Source organism: Corvus hawaiiensis, chromosome 3 (assembly GCF_020740725.1).
Source record: "Corvus hawaiiensis isolate bCorHaw1 chromosome 3, bCorHaw1.pri.cur, whole genome shotgun sequence".
NCBI lineage: Eukaryota > Metazoa > Chordata > Aves > Passeriformes > Corvidae > Corvus > Corvus hawaiiensis.
The window spans coordinates 119,644,488-119,663,990 of NC_063215.1; the positions used below are offsets into that span (position 1 = coordinate 119,644,488).

The 19,503-nt window shown below is 44.2% G+C and overlaps 1 protein-coding gene across 3 annotated transcripts in view; it reads left to right on the forward strand.

Annotated features, from left to right (window-relative positions):
* Positions 1-214: 214 nt before the first annotated feature.
* Positions 215-19,503, forward strand: part of EFEMP1 (EGF containing fibulin extracellular matrix protein 1) — a 46,043-nt gene continuing 26,754 nt past the window's right edge. Inside the window, exons 1-4 of one of the 3 annotated variants that reach the window (XM_048297712.1) lie at positions 215-530; positions 975-1,062; positions 3,989-4,037; positions 4,216-4,476. In XM_048297712.1, the coding sequence (XP_048153669.1) occupies positions 982-1,062; positions 3,989-4,037; positions 4,216-4,476 (391 nt within the window). In that variant the 5' untranslated portion in view covers positions 215-530; positions 975-981. Of the gene's footprint in view, positions 531-721; positions 874-974; positions 1,063-3,988; positions 4,038-4,215; positions 4,477-19,503 lie in introns of those variants that run through there. The other 2 variants (XM_048297713.1, XM_048297711.1) reach the window with 2 other exon arrangements.

Here is a 19,503-nt window from a genome sequence, read left to right on the forward strand (position 1 = left end):
CGAGCGGGCGTGAGGGAGCGGCTCCCGGGGCCGCGGCCGCCGCGCCCTCCCCGCTCCCCGCGCCGGGGCCGCGCTGCCCTCACGGCCCCAACATGGCGGCGGGGCCGCACCTGCCTCACGCGCGCCCGCGGGGCCGGCAGGGGGCGCGCGCGGCGGCGGCGGGACAGGCGCCCGTTCTATTTAGCCCGGGGCCGGCACCGGGCGCGCACCGACAGCGGCGGGGAACCAGCGGCCGCCGGGGCAGGGACAGCGAGCGGCTGCCGGCAGCGAGAGGAGGGGCACGGGCGGCCGCCGGCACCGCACGGCGCCGGGGGGAAGGACAGCGAGCGGTCGCCGGCACCGCACCGACACCGCGGGAAAGGGAACGAGTGGCCGCCAGCAGCGCACCCGCACCGCACACGCGCCGGGGGAAAGAGAAGGAGCGGGCGCCGGCAGCGCACCGGCAGCGGGGCAAGGAGAACCGGCGGCCGCCGGCAGCGCAGCGGAGGCAGCGGACAGGAGCAGCGGCCGCCGCCCGCCCGGTCCCGCAGGTAGGAGCGGGCAGCGCGGGCGGCTCCGTGCCCGCCGCCCCCGGGGCACGGCTCTGCCCGAGCGGGTCCCGGGCACAGCCCGGCAGGTGGGCGGTGTCCCCCACGCCTTGCTTTAACCGAAAAGTTGCTTTTTCCACCCCAAAGCGTGCGCCGGCCGGGCAGTGCCGCTGCCCGCGCCTTGTCCGGCGCTGCTCCCGTTGAGCGCTGGGGTGTTTTAAACTCCATTGACTGGTTATTTCCGCCCCCCTTCCCAGCTGGATAAAATCCCCGGGCTGGGAAGCACGGCTAAGCCTCACCCTCTCCTTGCGGGAGCGAACGGGCAGTGCCCGGCCGCCTCTCCCAGGTAGGGGCTGGGTGGGCTCCCTGGGCAGGAGCCGGTCCCAGGGGTGCTGCAGCCTCTTCTAGCAAAGGAGACCGCTTGATTTGTTTTTCCTTTCTTTCAAGGTTCACGATGTTGACAGCTCTGTTCTTGGCTGCGCTCATTCTTATTACAGTACATTCGCAGGAAACTGAGGAAACCATAACGTACACGGTAAGGTTTAATAGACTTGGAGATAACTACCGCTTTGCGGGGATTCTTTGCTAAATGACCCTTAAGAAAAACCGAATTTCTTGCCAATGTATAGCATGTGCTACAGAGGTCGCTGAGTTCGAATGTTAATCATAAAATAAGCTGTTCCTGCGCTGAAACAGTGTTTAAAAGTTCAAGTTGACAAGATTGAGGAAAATAGGTTACAACTGCTTGTTTGGAAAAGTTTATCTATGAACTCAGTTTGAGGGACTGAACAAAATTAGGAGGTTTTAATATTTTTTAATCCATTTTCATAAAGACAGGGTCCCTAGGACCTTCATTTGAAATATATGGAGTTTGACAGATAATTAGGTCAAACATTCTTTTGTGTTTTCTTATGGATATTTCAAGCTGTTTTAAACAAAATGCACGTACTTCCAAATTTGGGGCTCTTAATGAAGCATCTGAATCCTGGAGAGATCATGGGACTGTTCTTTTCTGAGCTGGTTTTGAGCAGTGGCTTTGTGTGGCTTGATAAAATTGTACAAGAATACTGGAAACAGGTTCTGCTTGCAACCCAGTGACGGGCTAAGAGATTTAAAGGCCTTTTTGTCAGGCTTTTTCTTTTCAATCTGCTTGTGTTCAGTGCTTGGCTTGCATAATGCATGTCATGGAAGGAGTGGCATTACCCCGGCTTGGGCTGGGGAAAAACCCGCATTTTCACATCTGATTACAGTTGTAATCCCTGCAACTTGCTTCATATGGGTGGACCTCTGGATATGTGCACAGACATCAGCCCAATGCCACACAAGCAGAAAATTCTGCACACATGCAAAAAGTTAGAGAACCACAGCCAAAGCCCAGGATTGTGTCTTATACAAGTAATCCCACTGAAGTCAGTGGGATGGCTCAAGCAAGTAAATATTGCAGAGTTGGACCTTCTTGTAGAAGTCAGGGCTTAAAGAAGCCTCAAGTGAGCATCAGGAAGTCAGTCATAAAATACTTTAACACTGGGCTTTAGAAGCATTAGGGTTTTGAAGGCTGGGAGTACTTTTATTTAGAGGCTTCTGTTATTTACTTTTTTTTTAAGTCCCTGTATAGAACTGGAAACTGAAGATGTAAGTACCTTTTGAAAATCTGGACTAAACAGAGATCCCACCCTCCTCCTTTCCCACAGTTATTGTATGAGGGGGTTTTTAATTATGTAGCATTTCACATAATTCTGATTATACCAATTGAACATTTCCAGCAAGTCTACGTGGCTTGGGTACCTATGCTCCATTTTCAAGGAGGTCTTAGCATTTAGGTACTTCACTGATTATTAAACTCCAATCATGTAAAATGAAACAAAAAACCCCCAGCTTTGGGAGATTTTGGTCTTGGGATGCTACTGTTTCTCATGCACACATTGTATCCATGGAGGGCCAAATCCTTTGCTATTGTAAAAGCCTTTGGCTGCAGTAATAGATGGACTTGGCTCCTTGCAGTTAAACACACAGTACTTCTGTTGTGCCTTAACAGGAATTGGGTGATTCAGTAAATGCATGAATTAGCTGTTTTCCCCTGGGTTTGCCTTTTCATAGCTACAGTAACTTTGGTGTTGTCAACTCAGCATGCAGTCAATCCTTTAGAGAGTGTCCACTTACCCCTTGGGGATAAAAACCCTTCCAAGTGACAACTCGCCTCCACGTTTGGCAAATCATTGGTGTCACCTGCAAGAGAAGAAAATATTTTCAATCCTCCTGCTGAGTCAGTGTCCGTCAGTAACAGGTCCCTCAAAATAACTTGAGGATAGGACCTGGAACAAGCGGATCTTGGCATCAGAAGGTCAAGTTTGTCACTTGTAAGTCCCTCAGCAGCAGAAGAGTTGCAACAAGATTTAGCTTGCTTGACTGTGACTAATTACATTAGCCAACTCCATTCTCTTTTAGTATGGGGCCATTAAAGTAATAGCCCCAGCAGCCCAGGATGCACCTACACAGCACAGCCGGTTGATTCAATGATATTTTAATATTTTTAATGTTTCTGCTGCAGTTGGTAGCACTGTGATACTTTGCAAATCAGACTCTGTAACTGTGACCTGTGATTAAAATGACTGCCCTCTGGACAATGTCATGTTTTTGGGCAGACAAAGAATGAAGATGCAGAGCTGAATACTTAAAACCTTTCCTGAACTCACTGGTGTGCATTGATATGAATAGCTGCCGAGTATAGCCTTGTTTGAATTTTGCAAAGTCTTGTATAAATAAGTAGTCCTTCTGTTATAAACTCTGACCGTTTATTGTGTGTCTCACAATATAAATTGTCCTTCCTAGACTGCAGTTCCTGGAGTCATGTGACTAAAAAGCATGTGAATGAATTTCCAGCTGTCATGGGATCCTTCCCCATTGCTGGTGTGCTAATGGGAGAGAGGATGAAGTCCAGGGGCACAGAGTTGTCTTAGTCCCTCTGGCAAACAGGGTCTGGGAATGAAAAAGGTTCACCTGTTGGCAGGCAGGGAATGAGATCCAAACTCAGAAGAACTTGCTGCTTTTTCATAAGAAGATTTTCATTCTGGTCAGCTTGGTCACACCAAAGATCATCCAAGGATTCAGCCAAGGACAGAGGGTGTAACACAAGGTACAGGGACATGGCAAGGAGAAAGCAATGCTTTTCTCACTTTGTTTCCCAGCCTGCTCACAACAAACAATATCTTGGGAACTTCCTGAGACAGAGGCTCTCTCTGTGTACCGTAGAGTCATAGAACATTCCGAGTGGGCAGGGACTCCCAAGTTTTGCTGTTCCTGCACAGCAGTGCTGTACCGATTGCCACTTTTCTAGCCTACCAAGGTATGCAAACATTGCATTTCCCTTTGTGCCACACTTTGAGTTCACTGAATACACTCAACTGTTTTTCCAAAACAAAGAATCCCAAGTAACCCAATTTATTTATTTTTTTTCTCCACAGCAATGCACAGATGGTTATGAATGGGATCCTGTTAGGCAACGGTGCAAAGGTACAGTAAATAATTTTCAAAGACAGACTTGCCACTGGTATTCTTTAAGTATTCTCACTGCACACCCCTGTTTTGGACACGGAGGTGTGCGTGCATGTCTCGTCGTGTTCTTTGTGTTAATGGCTGTTGCAGAAGGTTCGACTGTTAAAAGCATGACTTGTGTTGTTGCTAACCACAGATATTGATGAATGTGAAATAGTCCCAGATGCATGTAAAGGTGGGATGAAATGTGTTAACCACTATGGAGGATACCTCTGTCTACCCAGAACAGCGCAAATTATTGTAAATGAACGAGAAGAAGCAGCAGCTGAATCCACAAGTGGTCGAAACAGCGTCATTCGCCGGACCCCGGCCGACCCTCAGCGCGCCCCTCCCAACCCAACCCACCAAATCCAGTGTGCAGCTGGGTATGAGCAAAGTGACCACAACGTGTGCCAAGGTAAGCCAGCACCTGCCTCGGTTCTGCTTCCGCTGCAGTCGGAGCGTGGGTGACAAGAGACCCAGGGAAATGCCAGCCTGTAGCCCTTGCGTTGATCGAAAGGGACTGTTGCTCCGTTAACACCTTTAAAGATACATAAATAAAATACAGAAATGTTATTGTTGTTGTTCAAGGTATCAGAATGTGCAGTTTGTTGCAGCCTTACAGTCGGTTCCATCTATTTTGGGCTAACAAGTCAAATTAATTCTGTTGTCTGTAGCTCCTAAAAAAAAAAAAAACAACAACCCTGACAGCAACTCTAGTGAAGCATTTTGTGTTGTACTAAGTATGTCTAGGAAAGGAAGTGCTCTGGAAAGAGTGGGCAATGCAGCAAGGCATAAACAATTTGGAAAGACTTGCAGAACTCTGTATTTGTCAGTAAGTGAATGCTGAATGAACAAAAAATAACCACAGTATGAACTTTTGCTTAGAGCAGGCTGCAATGCAGAAGGGTCCTGCGTTTTTATCATGGATAAGGAATATTCCTCCAGCAGTAGGAACCCAACTTCTGAACAGCCTGGGTTCTTCTGATCTCCATGGAAGTAGCTCTAGGCAGACCCTGCCAGTTTACTTCCAGTCCTAGCTTGGCCACTCTTGAAAACTATGGCAATGAAGAGCTTTCATCTGAGTGTACATACACCACACACAGTGCCAAAAATTCTCAGGGCATTAGCAATGTTAATTGTATGCATTCAGGAATCAGCCTCACAAGCACTACTGTAAACTAAGACTGTTTCATTTATTATTTTATATAAATAGTTTACTCTTCTACTTGCTGAAGTAACAAATGTTTCAGCCATTGTTTTGTTTTCTTTCATAGAAATATATTCTACTACTTGCTCACAAACTTGCTTGTCAAGCACGTTAGAGGGACACCCGTGCAAAGAGAGGGCAAAACTTGACCCCGTGGTTCATCTTTTCCACTTTGTGGCCTGTAACAGTATAATCACATAAAATAGTACTTGAGGGACTATAATCAGGGCAGGCTATAATACACAGTGGTAGTTTCCTTCTCTGTGGTATTCATGTATTCAGAACATTATTTATCACTAGTAAGTAAATTCCCTGTCATTCTGGAGCACAGCAATCATCATGGAGGCTGGAGGAGTTATTTTTGTGGGCGAAGCCTCAGAGTTGCATTTCTGGCTTATCTGCTCATGTCCAACATTTCTGTCACTCTGATTCAAGAATGCTGAGTACAGAACCTACCACAGGAGGTCAGATCCCCTTAACCCTGGGTGTTCACTGAGGGTCATCAAGGGAAAATCAATGCTAAGGATGGAAGATTGGTTTTTTCCTTAGTTTAACTTGGCAAAGCAGCTGCAGAACCAGGAGCAGAGCTGCTGGGTTTGGCCTGGCACTCCCTCCTTCAGGTGATGCTGCTGGCACTACTCTTCACTGGTGAACTGCAATAAACTGCTCCAACTTTAGCACATAACAACATTTGTATTTGATAGAAAATGCAAGTTATGCTAGAAAATTTCAAAACATACCCATCCCTTTTGCTACACTGGCTTTAGGTGTATAAATTAGGGATACAGTAGGGAAGTTTGACAGCATTTAGTACCCATAGTTTGTCCTCCAAATAAAGGTGGAATGTTAAGTTAGAGACTGACAACTGGTTGAGGTTTCTGTTTTGTTGAGGAGAAATTGGTGGTGATACATCACTATTACTTTACTCCATGCTCTGGCTTCCTGGAACTTGCAACTAAATATTTCTATTCAATTCACAAATCTTTGGTTAATTTATAACAACAACTAAGTGTTGTTACAGTACCAGAACTTTTGACCAGCAGGCACACAACCTATGGTGAAATCTTGGGCTTGACTGAATCAAGCCACTCATTTCCTCATGCCAAAATTTCAATCTAGATGTAGAAAGCCTGGAAATATTAGTGTTTAAAAGTTGAAATGTATTGTATTGAATGCATTCCAGCTGGAAAAAGGGTAGTGGACAGTGTGCTTGAAAGAAAGGATGAAAGACTTTTGGAGCACTTAAAGCATGCATTCAACTTCATGATCTTCATGCTTTCCACTGCTGAAAACATCTTATAAAAGATAATCTTGATCAGCAATGGTCCCGCTGCGGATTTATTTAATTATGGTTAAAAGACTTTGCTGTGATAACTGCTCGAGGCTCCTAGGGAGTGTAACTTACAGATATAGTCACACTTAAGCTTGTTTTATTGTTTAGTAAATCAAATACGAAGTCCAGCTCCTTCTAATTGTTTGCAGATGTATGACATTTTCCTTCCAGTCCAGCAGCACTAAGTATTTTATAACCAATGTGGAAGTGTGGAGACCTCTGTTTCAAACAATAACACGCTCTGAGGAGCTGAATTACTGACATCATGCTGCAGTGTGAGGGGCCTTCTGTTTTAACACAAATGTCCACTCCCTTTTTAAACATGGAATAGTGGGGGAATGACAGACCAAACACACTCCTATGGCTCCTGTGCTTGGAATAAATGCACATAAATGACACTGGTCCTGGTGGATTTCACTCCAGTGATGTGAGGATACACATTTCTATAACTATTGATGTTAGAAGTGGGGGTAGCAGACATTTCCTGGGACGTCCTTAAGATACTCTTTATGAGCAGTGGTGCCAGGAACCCCCCAAACTGAAGCAAGGATGAGGAAGGTTATTCTGGAGGAAGATCTCTGATGTGGAAAATGTTGTTCTTCAATGTAAACACTTGAACTGTACTTTAAATTCTGAGTTTATGACCTTAACTTATCCCATTCCATCCCATCCCAATCAGTTCCCACTTCACTGTCACTCCTAAATTTGGTCCCTGAGGGACATTCCCATATGTGGCATCTGGTCATACTTTCAGGAAGCCACTTGGATGTTCAGCCCTGCCACTGTGAGGTATCACTGTAATGAGGAAGAGCAAAAAAGAGAGTAAGAAATAATTCGAAGCAAATTACTGAGTTAAATTAATGTTCCCAGACAAGTACATTAGGTTTACTAATGTTTTGCCTGATAAAAACCATAAATAGCCACACTCTGTGCTTGCATACAGGACTGAGTTGTATTTTACTTTGTTGTTAGGCTTTCTGTGATTTGAGTCTGCTCCTATTGAAGTCAAAAGAAAATCACCCAATTAATTCAATTTTGTCAAACCTGGTCTGTAAGAAAGTACTGGCTTTTCCTAGAATGTTAATGACACTTGAATGAAAAAAAAAGACCAAAAAAGGTACCAAATAACCTGTAAACTTGAGAAGGGAAAAGAACTTATTTTTCTTAATTCCTATCATGCTGGCAATACAAGCAATAAAGTAAGCAAAGTTTTTTGCTCCTCAGCTAGATTAGCTTTTGATATTTCTCCAGTCTGTCTGTAACCCTTTGTGCTGCTGCAATGTCAAGTACAGCAGGGAGACAGATTGCAATACAAGAGATCAGTGCTTATGCGGGAGAAAGACATTTCTCCAGAGTTCTGCCCAGACTTGGTGGACATTGCTTGCTTTTTTCCTCCTCTGTGGAAGGAGGAAAAAAAAGAATTTGTTTTCTGTGCTGTGGTTGTTTTTCCCCCTGCAGAATCATTTTAGGTATCTTTACACTGGTAAGGGTTAGGGATTTTTTCATTTAAGTTTTCTGGTACTTTTTAAAGTAACTTACCATACTCCAGGTATGCTTTTAACTCAAGTTAATTAAGTGTGAAGAAGTCAAATCAGGCTAAATTTTGCATCTGTAGAGTCCTTTTTGTTGTTGTCCTGTTAAGGAGGGAGGGACAAGGAGGAGCGGTTCATGATGTCCTGCTTTCCACAGAGAAGTCACTTTATATTATATATATTTGCACATGTCAGGGATGTGCAATTGGCACATAAAGGGCACAAAAGATGTGTGTGTGCAGGTGCACGTGGCTGCCCTTGGCAGAGCCTGGCTGTGCCTCTGGCAAGAGCTCTTCCCTGGCTTTTTGGCTGGGGCACCGGAGCCCCTCTGCGCTGCAGCTCCTAATGAGCTCCACTTACCGCGCTTTGATTCCCCTCCCCGAGCGGTCCTGGAACGTGCAGCCACATCCAGTCCAGCTGAAACAACCTGAAATGCACCCCAGGGGTGCCACTAATGTGCCACAACCACTAACGAGCACTCAGCCTTCAGGGCCAGACTCCAAGGAGCCTCAGAAGTGCTTGGACTGGGATTTTGGAGCCTCTGCACCAAGTTTGGATCTGTTCTTATGGGTTCAATCCATTTGCTAATACAGACATAGCCTAAAAGAGACAGCTAGAGAAGTTCTTTAGCCATGGAAATGTTTTGGAGAGCTTTTTGTAAAATATTGCACCATCCCAATTTTCCCCCTTCCTGTAGGTAAGGAGTACTTTTTAAAATGCTTCAGGGCTATTTGTAAAAGAGCCTGAGGTGTGACAAGTTTAGTTCCAGAGTTGTTCTTCTCAGGGAAAGACTATTTACAAGGACATGCAGTGACAGGACAAAGGGGAATGGGTTTAAATTGAAAGAGAGTAGGTTAGGTTAGATGTTAGGAAAAAGTTCTTCCCTGTGAGGATGGTGAGGCCCTGGCACAGGCTGCCCAGAGGAGCTGTGGCTGCCCCATCCCTGGAACTGTTCCAGGCCAGGTTGGATGGGGCTGGGAGCAACCTGGGATAGTGGAAGGTGTCCCCTGCCCATGGCAGGGGGCAGAATGAGGTGATCCTCAAGGTCTCCTTTCAACCAAAACTATTTTATGATTCTGTAAACACCACTAGAACTGTTGAGTTTGAGGATAGGGTGAGGACAGAGGCTGTGGCAGGAAAAAGAAGGCCTGGTTATCTGGTTTGGGATGGCAGTAGCTCAAAGTGCTCCCTCAGGCCATGTGCTTGTGCAGCACTCCAGCAACTGGGGAACACTTGTTGCCAGCTGTAGCCACTCTTAGAGACCAACGTGGTTACTACATGTGCCATTTCAATGCTCATTACTGGGACAAGCCCCAGGAATTCTGCAGGTCTAAGAGGATCCACGAAGGGACACAAGCTGACACTTTCACGGCTCTTTGTTCATAGTTTCCAATTAATTCCTTGTACATTTGGATACATCATGCAGAGATCATCTTTCATCAGCCCACCCCGAACCAACTGTTCAAGCTGTTAATCTGTCAAACTGCTGCATTCTACTGCAAGGAAGCATCTCTTTAGTAGCCCTGAGGGTCCAGAGGGGCGTTCACAAAAACCCATCTTGTTTTGAGGGCCTGGTTTTGGGCATTTTTGAAATCTGGCCACTCTGAATCATCTTCCCATCTGTGCTGTTTGCACAGCTGTGGGTGTCAAGTCAAGACCTTGGAGAGATATTCTCTGTTCTGTCTGACCACTTTACTGTGAACATCCATTACAAGCATAAATACTAGCAGCTGCTTTCCGTTCCTGAGTTAGTTACTGCTTTCCCATTGTCCTGACCCCTGCAGGAATACGCTCAATGTGTTGCAGCTAAAGATTCCTCCCATTTGCTCATATCGTGCTAAGTGTCCTAGAGGCAAGCAAGCTTCCCCAAGTTGTATTTACCTTAGCTTCCTGAATGGGGATTATGCAGGCAAGCACTGGACTTCAAGTTTAAGTAAACTCATTAGCAGTTCTCATGGCTTCTTGCAGCAGAAGAATGGGATCACACAGTAGTCACCTCGGCTGTCATCCTCGTGGGCTGCATTTGTTGATTTTGAAGCCTGTTGCCTTAGTAGCTCAGAGGAGGCTCATGTTTTGACAGACAAAACACAGCAAATGGATTCAGAAGGCACATGGCCTGAAAAAAGTCCAAACTCCAGCCATCTGTCCTCCTTCAGAATTCCTTTCTCTAAGCTGGAGGTCTTTTCCACAATGCAATCAGGAATAACACCAGATAGCAAAGGGGAAGAATGTGCTTATGCCTGATCCTGACTTGGCATCCCAGAGTACTTGGCACCCCATTAAACAGCTCAGAGCACTTATTTCTCTCTTGGAGGAATTCTCTGTACCTGTTGCAGACACTCAGAGCCGAGCATCCTACAAGTCAGGAGAACCACACAAGGAGTGAGGGCTGTCACCTGCTGCACTCGGCGGCAGCACCAGAGGGCACAAAACAGGACTTGGGGCAGCACGGGCTGGCATTTGTTCCCTGTGCCAAAACCTGCTCTCAATGGAATACATTCCACAGCATCACAGTGATACAGGCACTTGCCCCAGGAGTGCCAAGGCACCCTGGCAGCTGCTTTTAGCACCTCTCTCAGGTAATAGTGCCACTATTGCCACTGGGATGTTCTCATTGTGTTTGCTCTGGGCAGTTGTTTCCTCCCAGTCTCCTGCACTGTCACTCCTCAGCCTCACGAGAAAGGCTCTGTGTTCTTCCTTTCCCCAGGTTTTTGCTCAGGATGATTTTCTCTCAACCACCACTTTTTTCCTCCATTTTCAAACCTGTGAGGGTGGTGACTCCTACTTCAGATTAATTAGTGTATAATGGAACTGCTCTTGCCTGTGTTTTATTTTCACTCTTGCAGTCTGTGTTACTGAGTCACCTTTGCTGGAACATTTCTACAGGATCTCAGCATTGCAGACGCATTTTTCAAAGATCCAAGATTTTTCTTGAGCATCTCCAGTGATGGGTCACAAATTTAGGAAGCTGGAAAACTAGTTCAAGAGCTGAAATTTGAAACTGTTGCTTCCTTCATTTTATTCTCTTTCCAAGTGATTTCTCCCTTCCCATGCTGGCCAGGGAAGATGATAGCTGCTGTTTCTGTGTGCCAAAGCAGCCCCACGGGAAGAACAAAGCTTCCTGCAAAGGCAGCAGAGGCCTGTTTCATTCCTCCCTGCACCACCCAGGGATGCTTGTGTTCCTCTCCCTGTCCTCTGCTAGGGAATCCCATCTGCTGCCCCACAGCCAAGCACCCCAGTCTCCAGCACTGTGGGAATTCATTCAAGAGTGCTGTTTAGACTTGCTGGTTTGCCATTTTCCTACTGTCAAAGGCAGTGGGAGTGTTACAGGACTCCTTTCTAGTAAGATAGTTTTGGTCTGGTAGAAAATCACAAGGAGAGTGTAATTTTTGAGTTCACCTACCAGGTTGCATCTTAAACATTCCACATTTTTGGTGGTGTAGTCAACTCCTCTTGTGCTGCACTTTGTCATGGCAACCCCTTTGTGCCATGTCTGTGTTAACTGGGTAAGGATTTGTACTTTTTGATCATGGGATAAATGTAAGCTGAGCCTGACCACCTCCTTTCATTAAACTTAAAATTTATTCTTTTTTTCCCCTCTCTGATGCTTTTTGAGCTGCTTTTTCTGGGCTGTCACTATTTATGCATGGTCTAGAATAAGTCAAATGAAATTTAAGCATCCCTTGGGCTGAAGGGTTTTTATCAAAGGGAATTTTGCCACGTACCTGTCAAAGTTTAGATGCTTCTATCCACAAGACTGGAAGATCTGAACTGGGCTTGTAAGATCTCTGTTTTCTGTATGACAAGAATACATGGAATAGGTAATCAGACATATAAAGTTCATGAGTAAAAAGTATGAAATTCCACAAATAAATATCTGTTTCATCTGCTAAATTCTGTTTTCATAGCAGTCAGAAAGCAACAGTTTTGGAGAGAAAGGTATTTGTCATAATTCTATAGACAGCAAAATGTAACCTGAAAAAAACCATCCTAAATACACAAGAATGCTGCTTGTACCATCTTTCATCTACCTTTTAGCTTTACTAAAAATACAAGAGGGATTTGTAAATTACAGAGCTCTGAAGTATTTTAGCCCACATGTAGTTATTATAAAACACCTTTAATGCTCCTCCACATTTGTGTCTTATTTGTTAATCTGAAATCACGTTAAAGGTTGGTTCTGTTGTAAGCAGAGTAGAGAGATGTCTAATTTTTGTTAGGTATAATTATATGGTCAAACCTGTAGCATCAACGCTGAAAAAAGTGACTAAGAAAACATGTAACCACTACAGTTACACACACTTTTATAAGCTACAGTGCTAAGAAAAAGTTCTTGAGGCTCAGAAATGAATTAGATGTTTTCTAGCAATATGTATCCCGAGTTCTTAATTAAGCATTTTTGAAATTAGATATTCAGTAGCCTCTTGTCTTTTGCTGTTACTGCATGGCTTAAATAAATAACTTTAAAGTAAAATTCTTAAATGGGATGACAAAGGATTCAGTGTGTGAAGGTCTATCTCCTGGGAAGAGATGTTTACTTTGGGAAACTCTGAATCTGGCTTTATTAACTCCTTATTTTAAAAAAATCATGCCTTTGATTGGACATATTAATTAATTAAGCCTGTTTTGATCAGCTCTGAGGAGGAGAAGATACTGCTGAGCCTTCCTTTACAAGCTGAATTTAATCTGAAGGAAACCCCTGGTGTGGTGCATGACCCAGTGTGAGATGATTTAAGCAAATCTGACACTGCACTTGAGCATGTTCAGCCCGTGCCTGAACAGATGTTCCATGGAGATTCCTGAGTACAAACAGAGCTTGTTCCAGGGTTTTTATGTGCATCTGCCTGCATGGATGGGATTCCTGTTAGCAGGTAACTGGGCAGAACGTGTGCAATCAAACCAATCCCACTAGCAGATGTCACCCAAAGACAAACTCTGACAAGGCAGATTGCTGTGCAAATCTGGGCCTTATACCAAGAGTTAAGTTTGGGCTTCAACTTCAATTAAAATTCTCCAGAGTTAAAGAAATCCAAGGGGAAAAAAAAAAAAAACAACTAAAAAAAAGGAGGCATCTGATGGGATATAAAACCTCCATAATTCCAGAAAAGAAGTAATTTGTACAATCAGTTCCTGGATATCTGGTAGCATTATAAATTTAGAAAGAGATCCTTATCAATAGTGTAACAGCTGCCTGTTATCAAAAGTACTCAGAACTGGGAAATGCAAGGACTTTTGACAGGTAACAACGTTCTGTATGCTTTTAAAGAGGTTGCCAATAAGGTAACATTTAATAACAATCTTGCACAGAGCAAAGGAATCAAACATGGCAAAGCGAGCGGAAATTTAAGTATGATTTTAGCTGACTTGACCTATCTTATAAAAATACACAGGAGAAACAATCTCTTTCTTGTCTAAACTCACTCTGGGGAGAATTTTGAGTATCTGGGATACAGAGTAGGTGGGATTAAATACACTTTTAGAAGCAACAAATACTTGCCTGTAGTTTTTAAAAGCACTTTCTTCATAAATGAATTTGTTCTCAAGGGACTTCCTTATCAGGAGCCAGTTCTCCACAGAACTTTGAGATGATAAAGGTGACCTGGGTGAAACAAGGACTTGCCTGTCATGCCTGGAATGAGTTAAAAGCAGGAATATAGAAATATTTCACAGGGCAGTGAGCACAGAATCACATCAGAAATAAGCAGTGCTTTGGAATAACCTCTGCTCTGCCCCTGTGGGCTGTGGATGACACCTGACTTCATTTCTCCCAGAAGTTGTTGGAGACTAAATCAGGAAAGAGAGCAGAATCCAAAAGTCCTTCCCATTTCCCAAGGGGAAAGAAAAAACGTGTTCTTCTCTGACATCATCCTGGCCTGTATGTACTCTGCATCCAGACCTTCCTCGGTCTTATCTGGCTTAATTTGAAGCATCAAGACAGATTTTCTTTCCCACTCTCTCCTTATGTGTTACTGGACTAGAAAATAATTTGGGGATGGTTGATATTCCAAAGATATTCCTGACAATTCCAGCACTTTTTCCCTGGAGCAGAAAGCACTGCACAAGCAGATAAAAATGATAGGCTTAACACCACTGAGCACCCCTTGGGTTTCTGGTGTTTGCAGAAGCAGAAGAACATTACAGCTTGAATTAAGCTGAGGTGGAAGAGAGCTAGAACCACACTCCTGATAGCATTTGTGCAGGAAAAGTTGGGTGCAGGAAAAAGCCACCCATTTTCCCCAGTGCAAACACTGACTGTTATTTAAACAATCCAGAAACTATATTCCTAAGTTTTAATCTATTAATCAGCATGTGAAAAGGATGATTTTGGGGAGGGGGCTGGTTTTTTGTGTGTGTTCCAAGACAAAGTATTCCTCTATTAGAAACTGTGGCTCTCTGTGTCTATAAAAAGGAAAATTCCCTATTTCTAGAAAAGATATTTTTATGAAAAGGTTGCTTCATTATGTATTTAAATCAAAACATTCCCTCTGTTCTGGTTACACTCAGAGTTCAGTATCCACTGTGAGGAGAATCTCTTCCTTACTATGTATGCAGATTTATAAGGCTCCAGGCACCTTTGAAATAAATTGAAAGCACAGCCATGTAATAGAGCCAAACCCCAAAACCAGCCAAGGAGATCCACCCAGCAACACCCTCGAACACCCTCAGCTCTTCCCCTAAGCACAGCTTAAGAGCGCTGGTCTTGATCTTGTCTCCGCTTTCTCCACCCTCCTAAAAGCTTCCTGGGGGATTCCCCAGCTCCGGAGCCGTGCAGGGGCTGTTTGGGATGCAGGAATAGTTCACTTGCTTGGTCTTCTTCCCTCTCAAACAGCTCAGGAGCAGGGCAGCTGCTTGCAGAGTCTGGGACAGGGGAGATACTGAAAAACAGGAGCAGCATGAGAAAGCAGCATTGGGGATGAAGAGAGGTTTTTACAGCAGAGAAAAGTGTAGCAAAACCATACAGAAATAATCAAGGCAGGTTTGTAGCTGCTGCTTCCCACTTTGAGTCTTTATTTGTGATGCTGGAAGGTGGCATGGCTGGAGGAGCCCCCAAAAGGAAACGCTTCCCAAATCTCTGCCATGGGATAGGAGTGAGAGGAACAGTTTAAGAACTTGATCAAACAAAGCTCACTGTTTTATACAGTGAGAGCAGAAGTTAAAAAGCAGCAACTTTTGAAAAGATTAACAAACCTAATTTATGCTTAGGGCAATCCTCAGTTCTTAAAGAATGTCAGGATGAGGTTGATTGTTGAAGGGCAGATTGGTGATATCTGTACTTTTCTGAGGTATGTCCCAGTGCCCAGTTTGAGAAAGCAGAGTCTGTTAAGTTTTCCATCTTGCTGGATTTGGTGGCTGTTACCTGTGGGTTGAGCACAAAGCCAATTCCCCAAAGCCCTGGCTAATTAGTCTGGTGGACATCAGATGTTCAGTCCCACAATGGAACCACTCCTGGCCCTATGAGCTGCAGAAGGCTGAGACTCTTTTTGGGAGAGCACAAACCAGTGCAGTTTTGTTAAAAATTTAAACCATTGGGAAATTCAAACAAAAGTTTCTGTAATTCTGACAAAGTGGTGTGTAAATAATCTGATTGTTAGCTGTCGAGTGCAATTTCTATATCAAAATCAGGTATTGATATCAGAACATTGTAATCACAGGAATCATGTTCGTTACTGTGGGGCAGAGCAAGCAATACTGAAATTCAGTGACCCTGAGTACTGGCACAGCTTCCAGGGGCCCTCCAAGGCCCCATTCTCCTGGACAACATGTGCATGGAGAAGGAACTGTCCTGCTCAAAACAGCCTTGTGGGGCACACACTTCTCTCCTTTAAGGGTTGGACTCGATGATCCCTTTCAACTCAGACTGTTCTGTGATCTGTGACTTAACCAGCACATCGCACCCCACAATTGCTGTGTTCAGTGGTGCATTTGGGACAAAAGCAGCAGCAGCAAGAGCAGCTTATATCATTCCTTGTATTTCATTCTTTGTTTTAGTATCTGTCATGTCCAACCCAGCCAAAAAGTGGCCTCAGCACATTCTGGCTGGTGGAGGCTGAGAGAGCCCCGGGGGCTCCATTCACATGCCTCACGTGTGACCAAGCAGGGGCGAAGGGGCCACTCCGAAGCCTGGTCCTCAGGGTGGGGTCCCACTCCTGCTACAGCCCTGAGCAGTAGGCTGGAAGCAAAGCATTAAAGGGACCAAAGGGACCGGCTGGGATTTGCACGTACTCAACGGCCATCCAGGGGGTTCAGCCAGCAAGAACAACCCTAAGCATGTAAGAACAGGAAAAACAGCAAAAAGGCAGCACAAAAAAAGAAAGGGTTTCTAATTTGGCTGTAACGTTCCAAGCGGGACAGCCGTGGGAGCTGCCTGGATGGAGCCCATCCCTGCGGAACGCACCAACACACACGCACTCGGCTTTATGGCCCAGAGCTCCAGAACTGCCTCTGTCACACAAAGCCAGCTTCAAGACAGCATTACTGTCCCGTTGGGATGCACTTGGGATGGGCTGCACAGACAACAGCCCTTAAAAACTGGAATGATAATATGCAGGTTTTTCCATTCCTATCATTTGTCCTTAATTGGAAAAATTAAATGCTTATGTCCCATTGTTAACTATTCTTAGCACTAATTTCACAATTTGGCCCAGTGGTGACCAACTGGTTTCCCTACAGTTCTTCTCTTAGTTCACAGCTGGGCTGAATTTATTTAGTTTGGTGCTTAGGTTGCATTAAAAAAAGTTGTGTGACAGGCTCCATATGTTTTAATCAGAAACCTCACTGCACTCAATTCCTGCCTGAAGAATGCTACAAAAAGTCAGAGGAAAGAAAGGTAGTAGAGTTCTCATTCTGGTTTATAGCTCAGAGTATGCTTACAGCAGCCCAGAATAATTCAGGTGAGAAGGGACCTTGGGAGGTCTCCAGCCCAACATCCTGCTCAGCTCTGAAATCAGACCTGGGAGATTTATCCAGTCACTACTTGAAAAACCCCATGGATGGAGAGCACACCATTTTTCTGGGCACCTATTCTACACCTTGACTGCCCTAATGGTGAAAAAGGTTTTCCATATACCCAGAACCCCTCCTTCCAATTCACCCTGGATTGACACAGACAAGAGAGATTTGCTAAAAATGCAGATGTCGGGGGAAAAGGGTTTGTTTTCTTACAAATGTGTAGGTGAGGAAGTGTTTTCCATAAGGGAAGGTAACAATTCCCTGGGTTTGAATGAAAACATTTTCCTGAGGAGCAGACTGGCTGAATGTCATTCCCAACCTCCCATGACCCAATTCCTGCTACAAGTGAATCTCGGCAGCTTTTTCATTTCCAGATAAAAACAAAAAAATAAATAATATCAGTGTGTATCCACAAAGAAGGAAAGAAGGGAAGTTTCACTGATCAGTGACTGTTGCTTACTTGAACTCTGAATAGCTGCAGTGTTTTCATAACTAGTACCCACCAAGCTTCTCAAAGTACTGGGAGCACATCAAGACTGATTTTAATTTAAAAAATCACTGTTTGTACTTTGAAGTGTCATTTTAAGACACTTTTAGTTGCATTCCAGGATTTAAAGCACACGTTTAGATCCCTGTGTTTTCCCTGACACCTTTGCACATGCCTCAGTTTACACAGCTCCTCACTGCTGTCCTCAATCAGTCCTTCACCTTGTTGCTAGGAACTTTTATTTTAAAACCCCTCACTAACAAACTTGCCAGAGCAAGCCTGCAATACCAGGCACAGGCTGATCCTACTCATGGGTGGGTAGGAAATGCTTGAGAGTAGCAGAGGGAGTAGCCTTGATCTGGAGGAATTGGCTGTTTACTCAGCTTGCAGTTCCATTGCTGGGACAGTTTTCAGATCACTCGGCTGAATATCCCAGCTTGTCTCACATCTACCAGTGCTGCCCCTTTTAGATACTCTTCAATTCTTGCTTCTATTTAATTCCTTATTCTGCCTTCCTCTTTTCTTCACTTAAACTTTTGGCAATGAGTGCCAAAACCTGACTGAAAACAGCAGTTCACACTGTGATCCTGGATAAATTACTGTACAATTAGCAACGTCACTTTCAAAATGTTAATGAAATAAAGCTGCTCCTTTAGGAAGGCAGATACTTTACAGTTGATGATTTATGGAGACTCCAAACAGCATGGAGAATTTGCAGTGCCAGACGAGGCCATGCTGTCACTTTTATTCAATAAATACTTCGTGCCACTTCTATAGGAAGTGAGGCCTGGCTTGGCTACAAGAACCATCTCCTCAGTATCTTCTCTGTAAAATCTCATCCCTTCTGGAAGTTGAATTTCAAACTTGCTGATGACCTGCAAACCAGATCTGTTTTGTCCCTTCTGAGAAGCAGATGGATGCAGTGGCTGGTTTGGGACAGAATGACACGTAGCTGTGCATCCACAGAGATCTTTCCAGGAACTTCTCAGATTCCTTTTCTGGCTCAAGGGGCCTTGCTCTCCACTACTGGACATTTTGGGCAAGCACATGTACATGTAGTAAGTGTGAAGCCTTGTGGGGTAAATAAAAATTCCTGGACAAATAAGGGGAATAATAAATCAAGCCCAAGAGTTTTAAGCCAATATGAAGAATTAACCTATTTACTGAACCTTCTGTAGATAAGAGTTCATTGTTCTTTGCTTTGAAAAGATTTTTGTTTTTAATATGTATTTAACCTTACTTATCTATTATGTTTTGCTTCCTTTTTATTTTCCTTTCATTGAAAACAAGACTTAAGTCCTTAAAAATCATTTGGACCTGATCCTAAAACACACTGAACACTTCCCAGTCCAGAAAATAATAGGGTACAAGAACTTTCATGACCTGGTTTTCATTTGTCAGAGGTGTTTTTGAACCTCTGATATCCGTTCAGAAGACCCTGTGGTTATTAGCTGGGACACTCTGTTTCTTTTCTTTCATGCTGATTTTTTTGCCTGTCCACGAAATCTCCAAAGCAAACTAACAGTCTGTTGGGTCCTAAATAAATCTAGATACAGGTCTCACTACAGAGGATGTTCAGTTAACTGGTAAAAATCAATCTTGCCATTGGTCTTCCACTGGTGTTTTGCATATTTATTGGTAGCATCTGATCAATTAAACTCAGCCTTTAAACCAAGGCAGTTGGTTAAATGCTATCTATGAAAGTTTTCAAGGTACTGAAGCCCACATGTTTTCAGTCTGCTAAAAAACTTCCCCTCCTCTTCAGTAGTCCCTGTCTGGAAACCTTGTATTTTGAAAAAGCTTTTTTTTTAAAAAAAAAATCTTTACAGGCCACAGCTTTTGACACCTTGCTGTCCTCTGAAACCACCCCCCCCCCTCTCCTCTCTAAGTCTGTTGGCTGCTTAAACATGGACCTGGCTTTTAGTTCAGGGTTT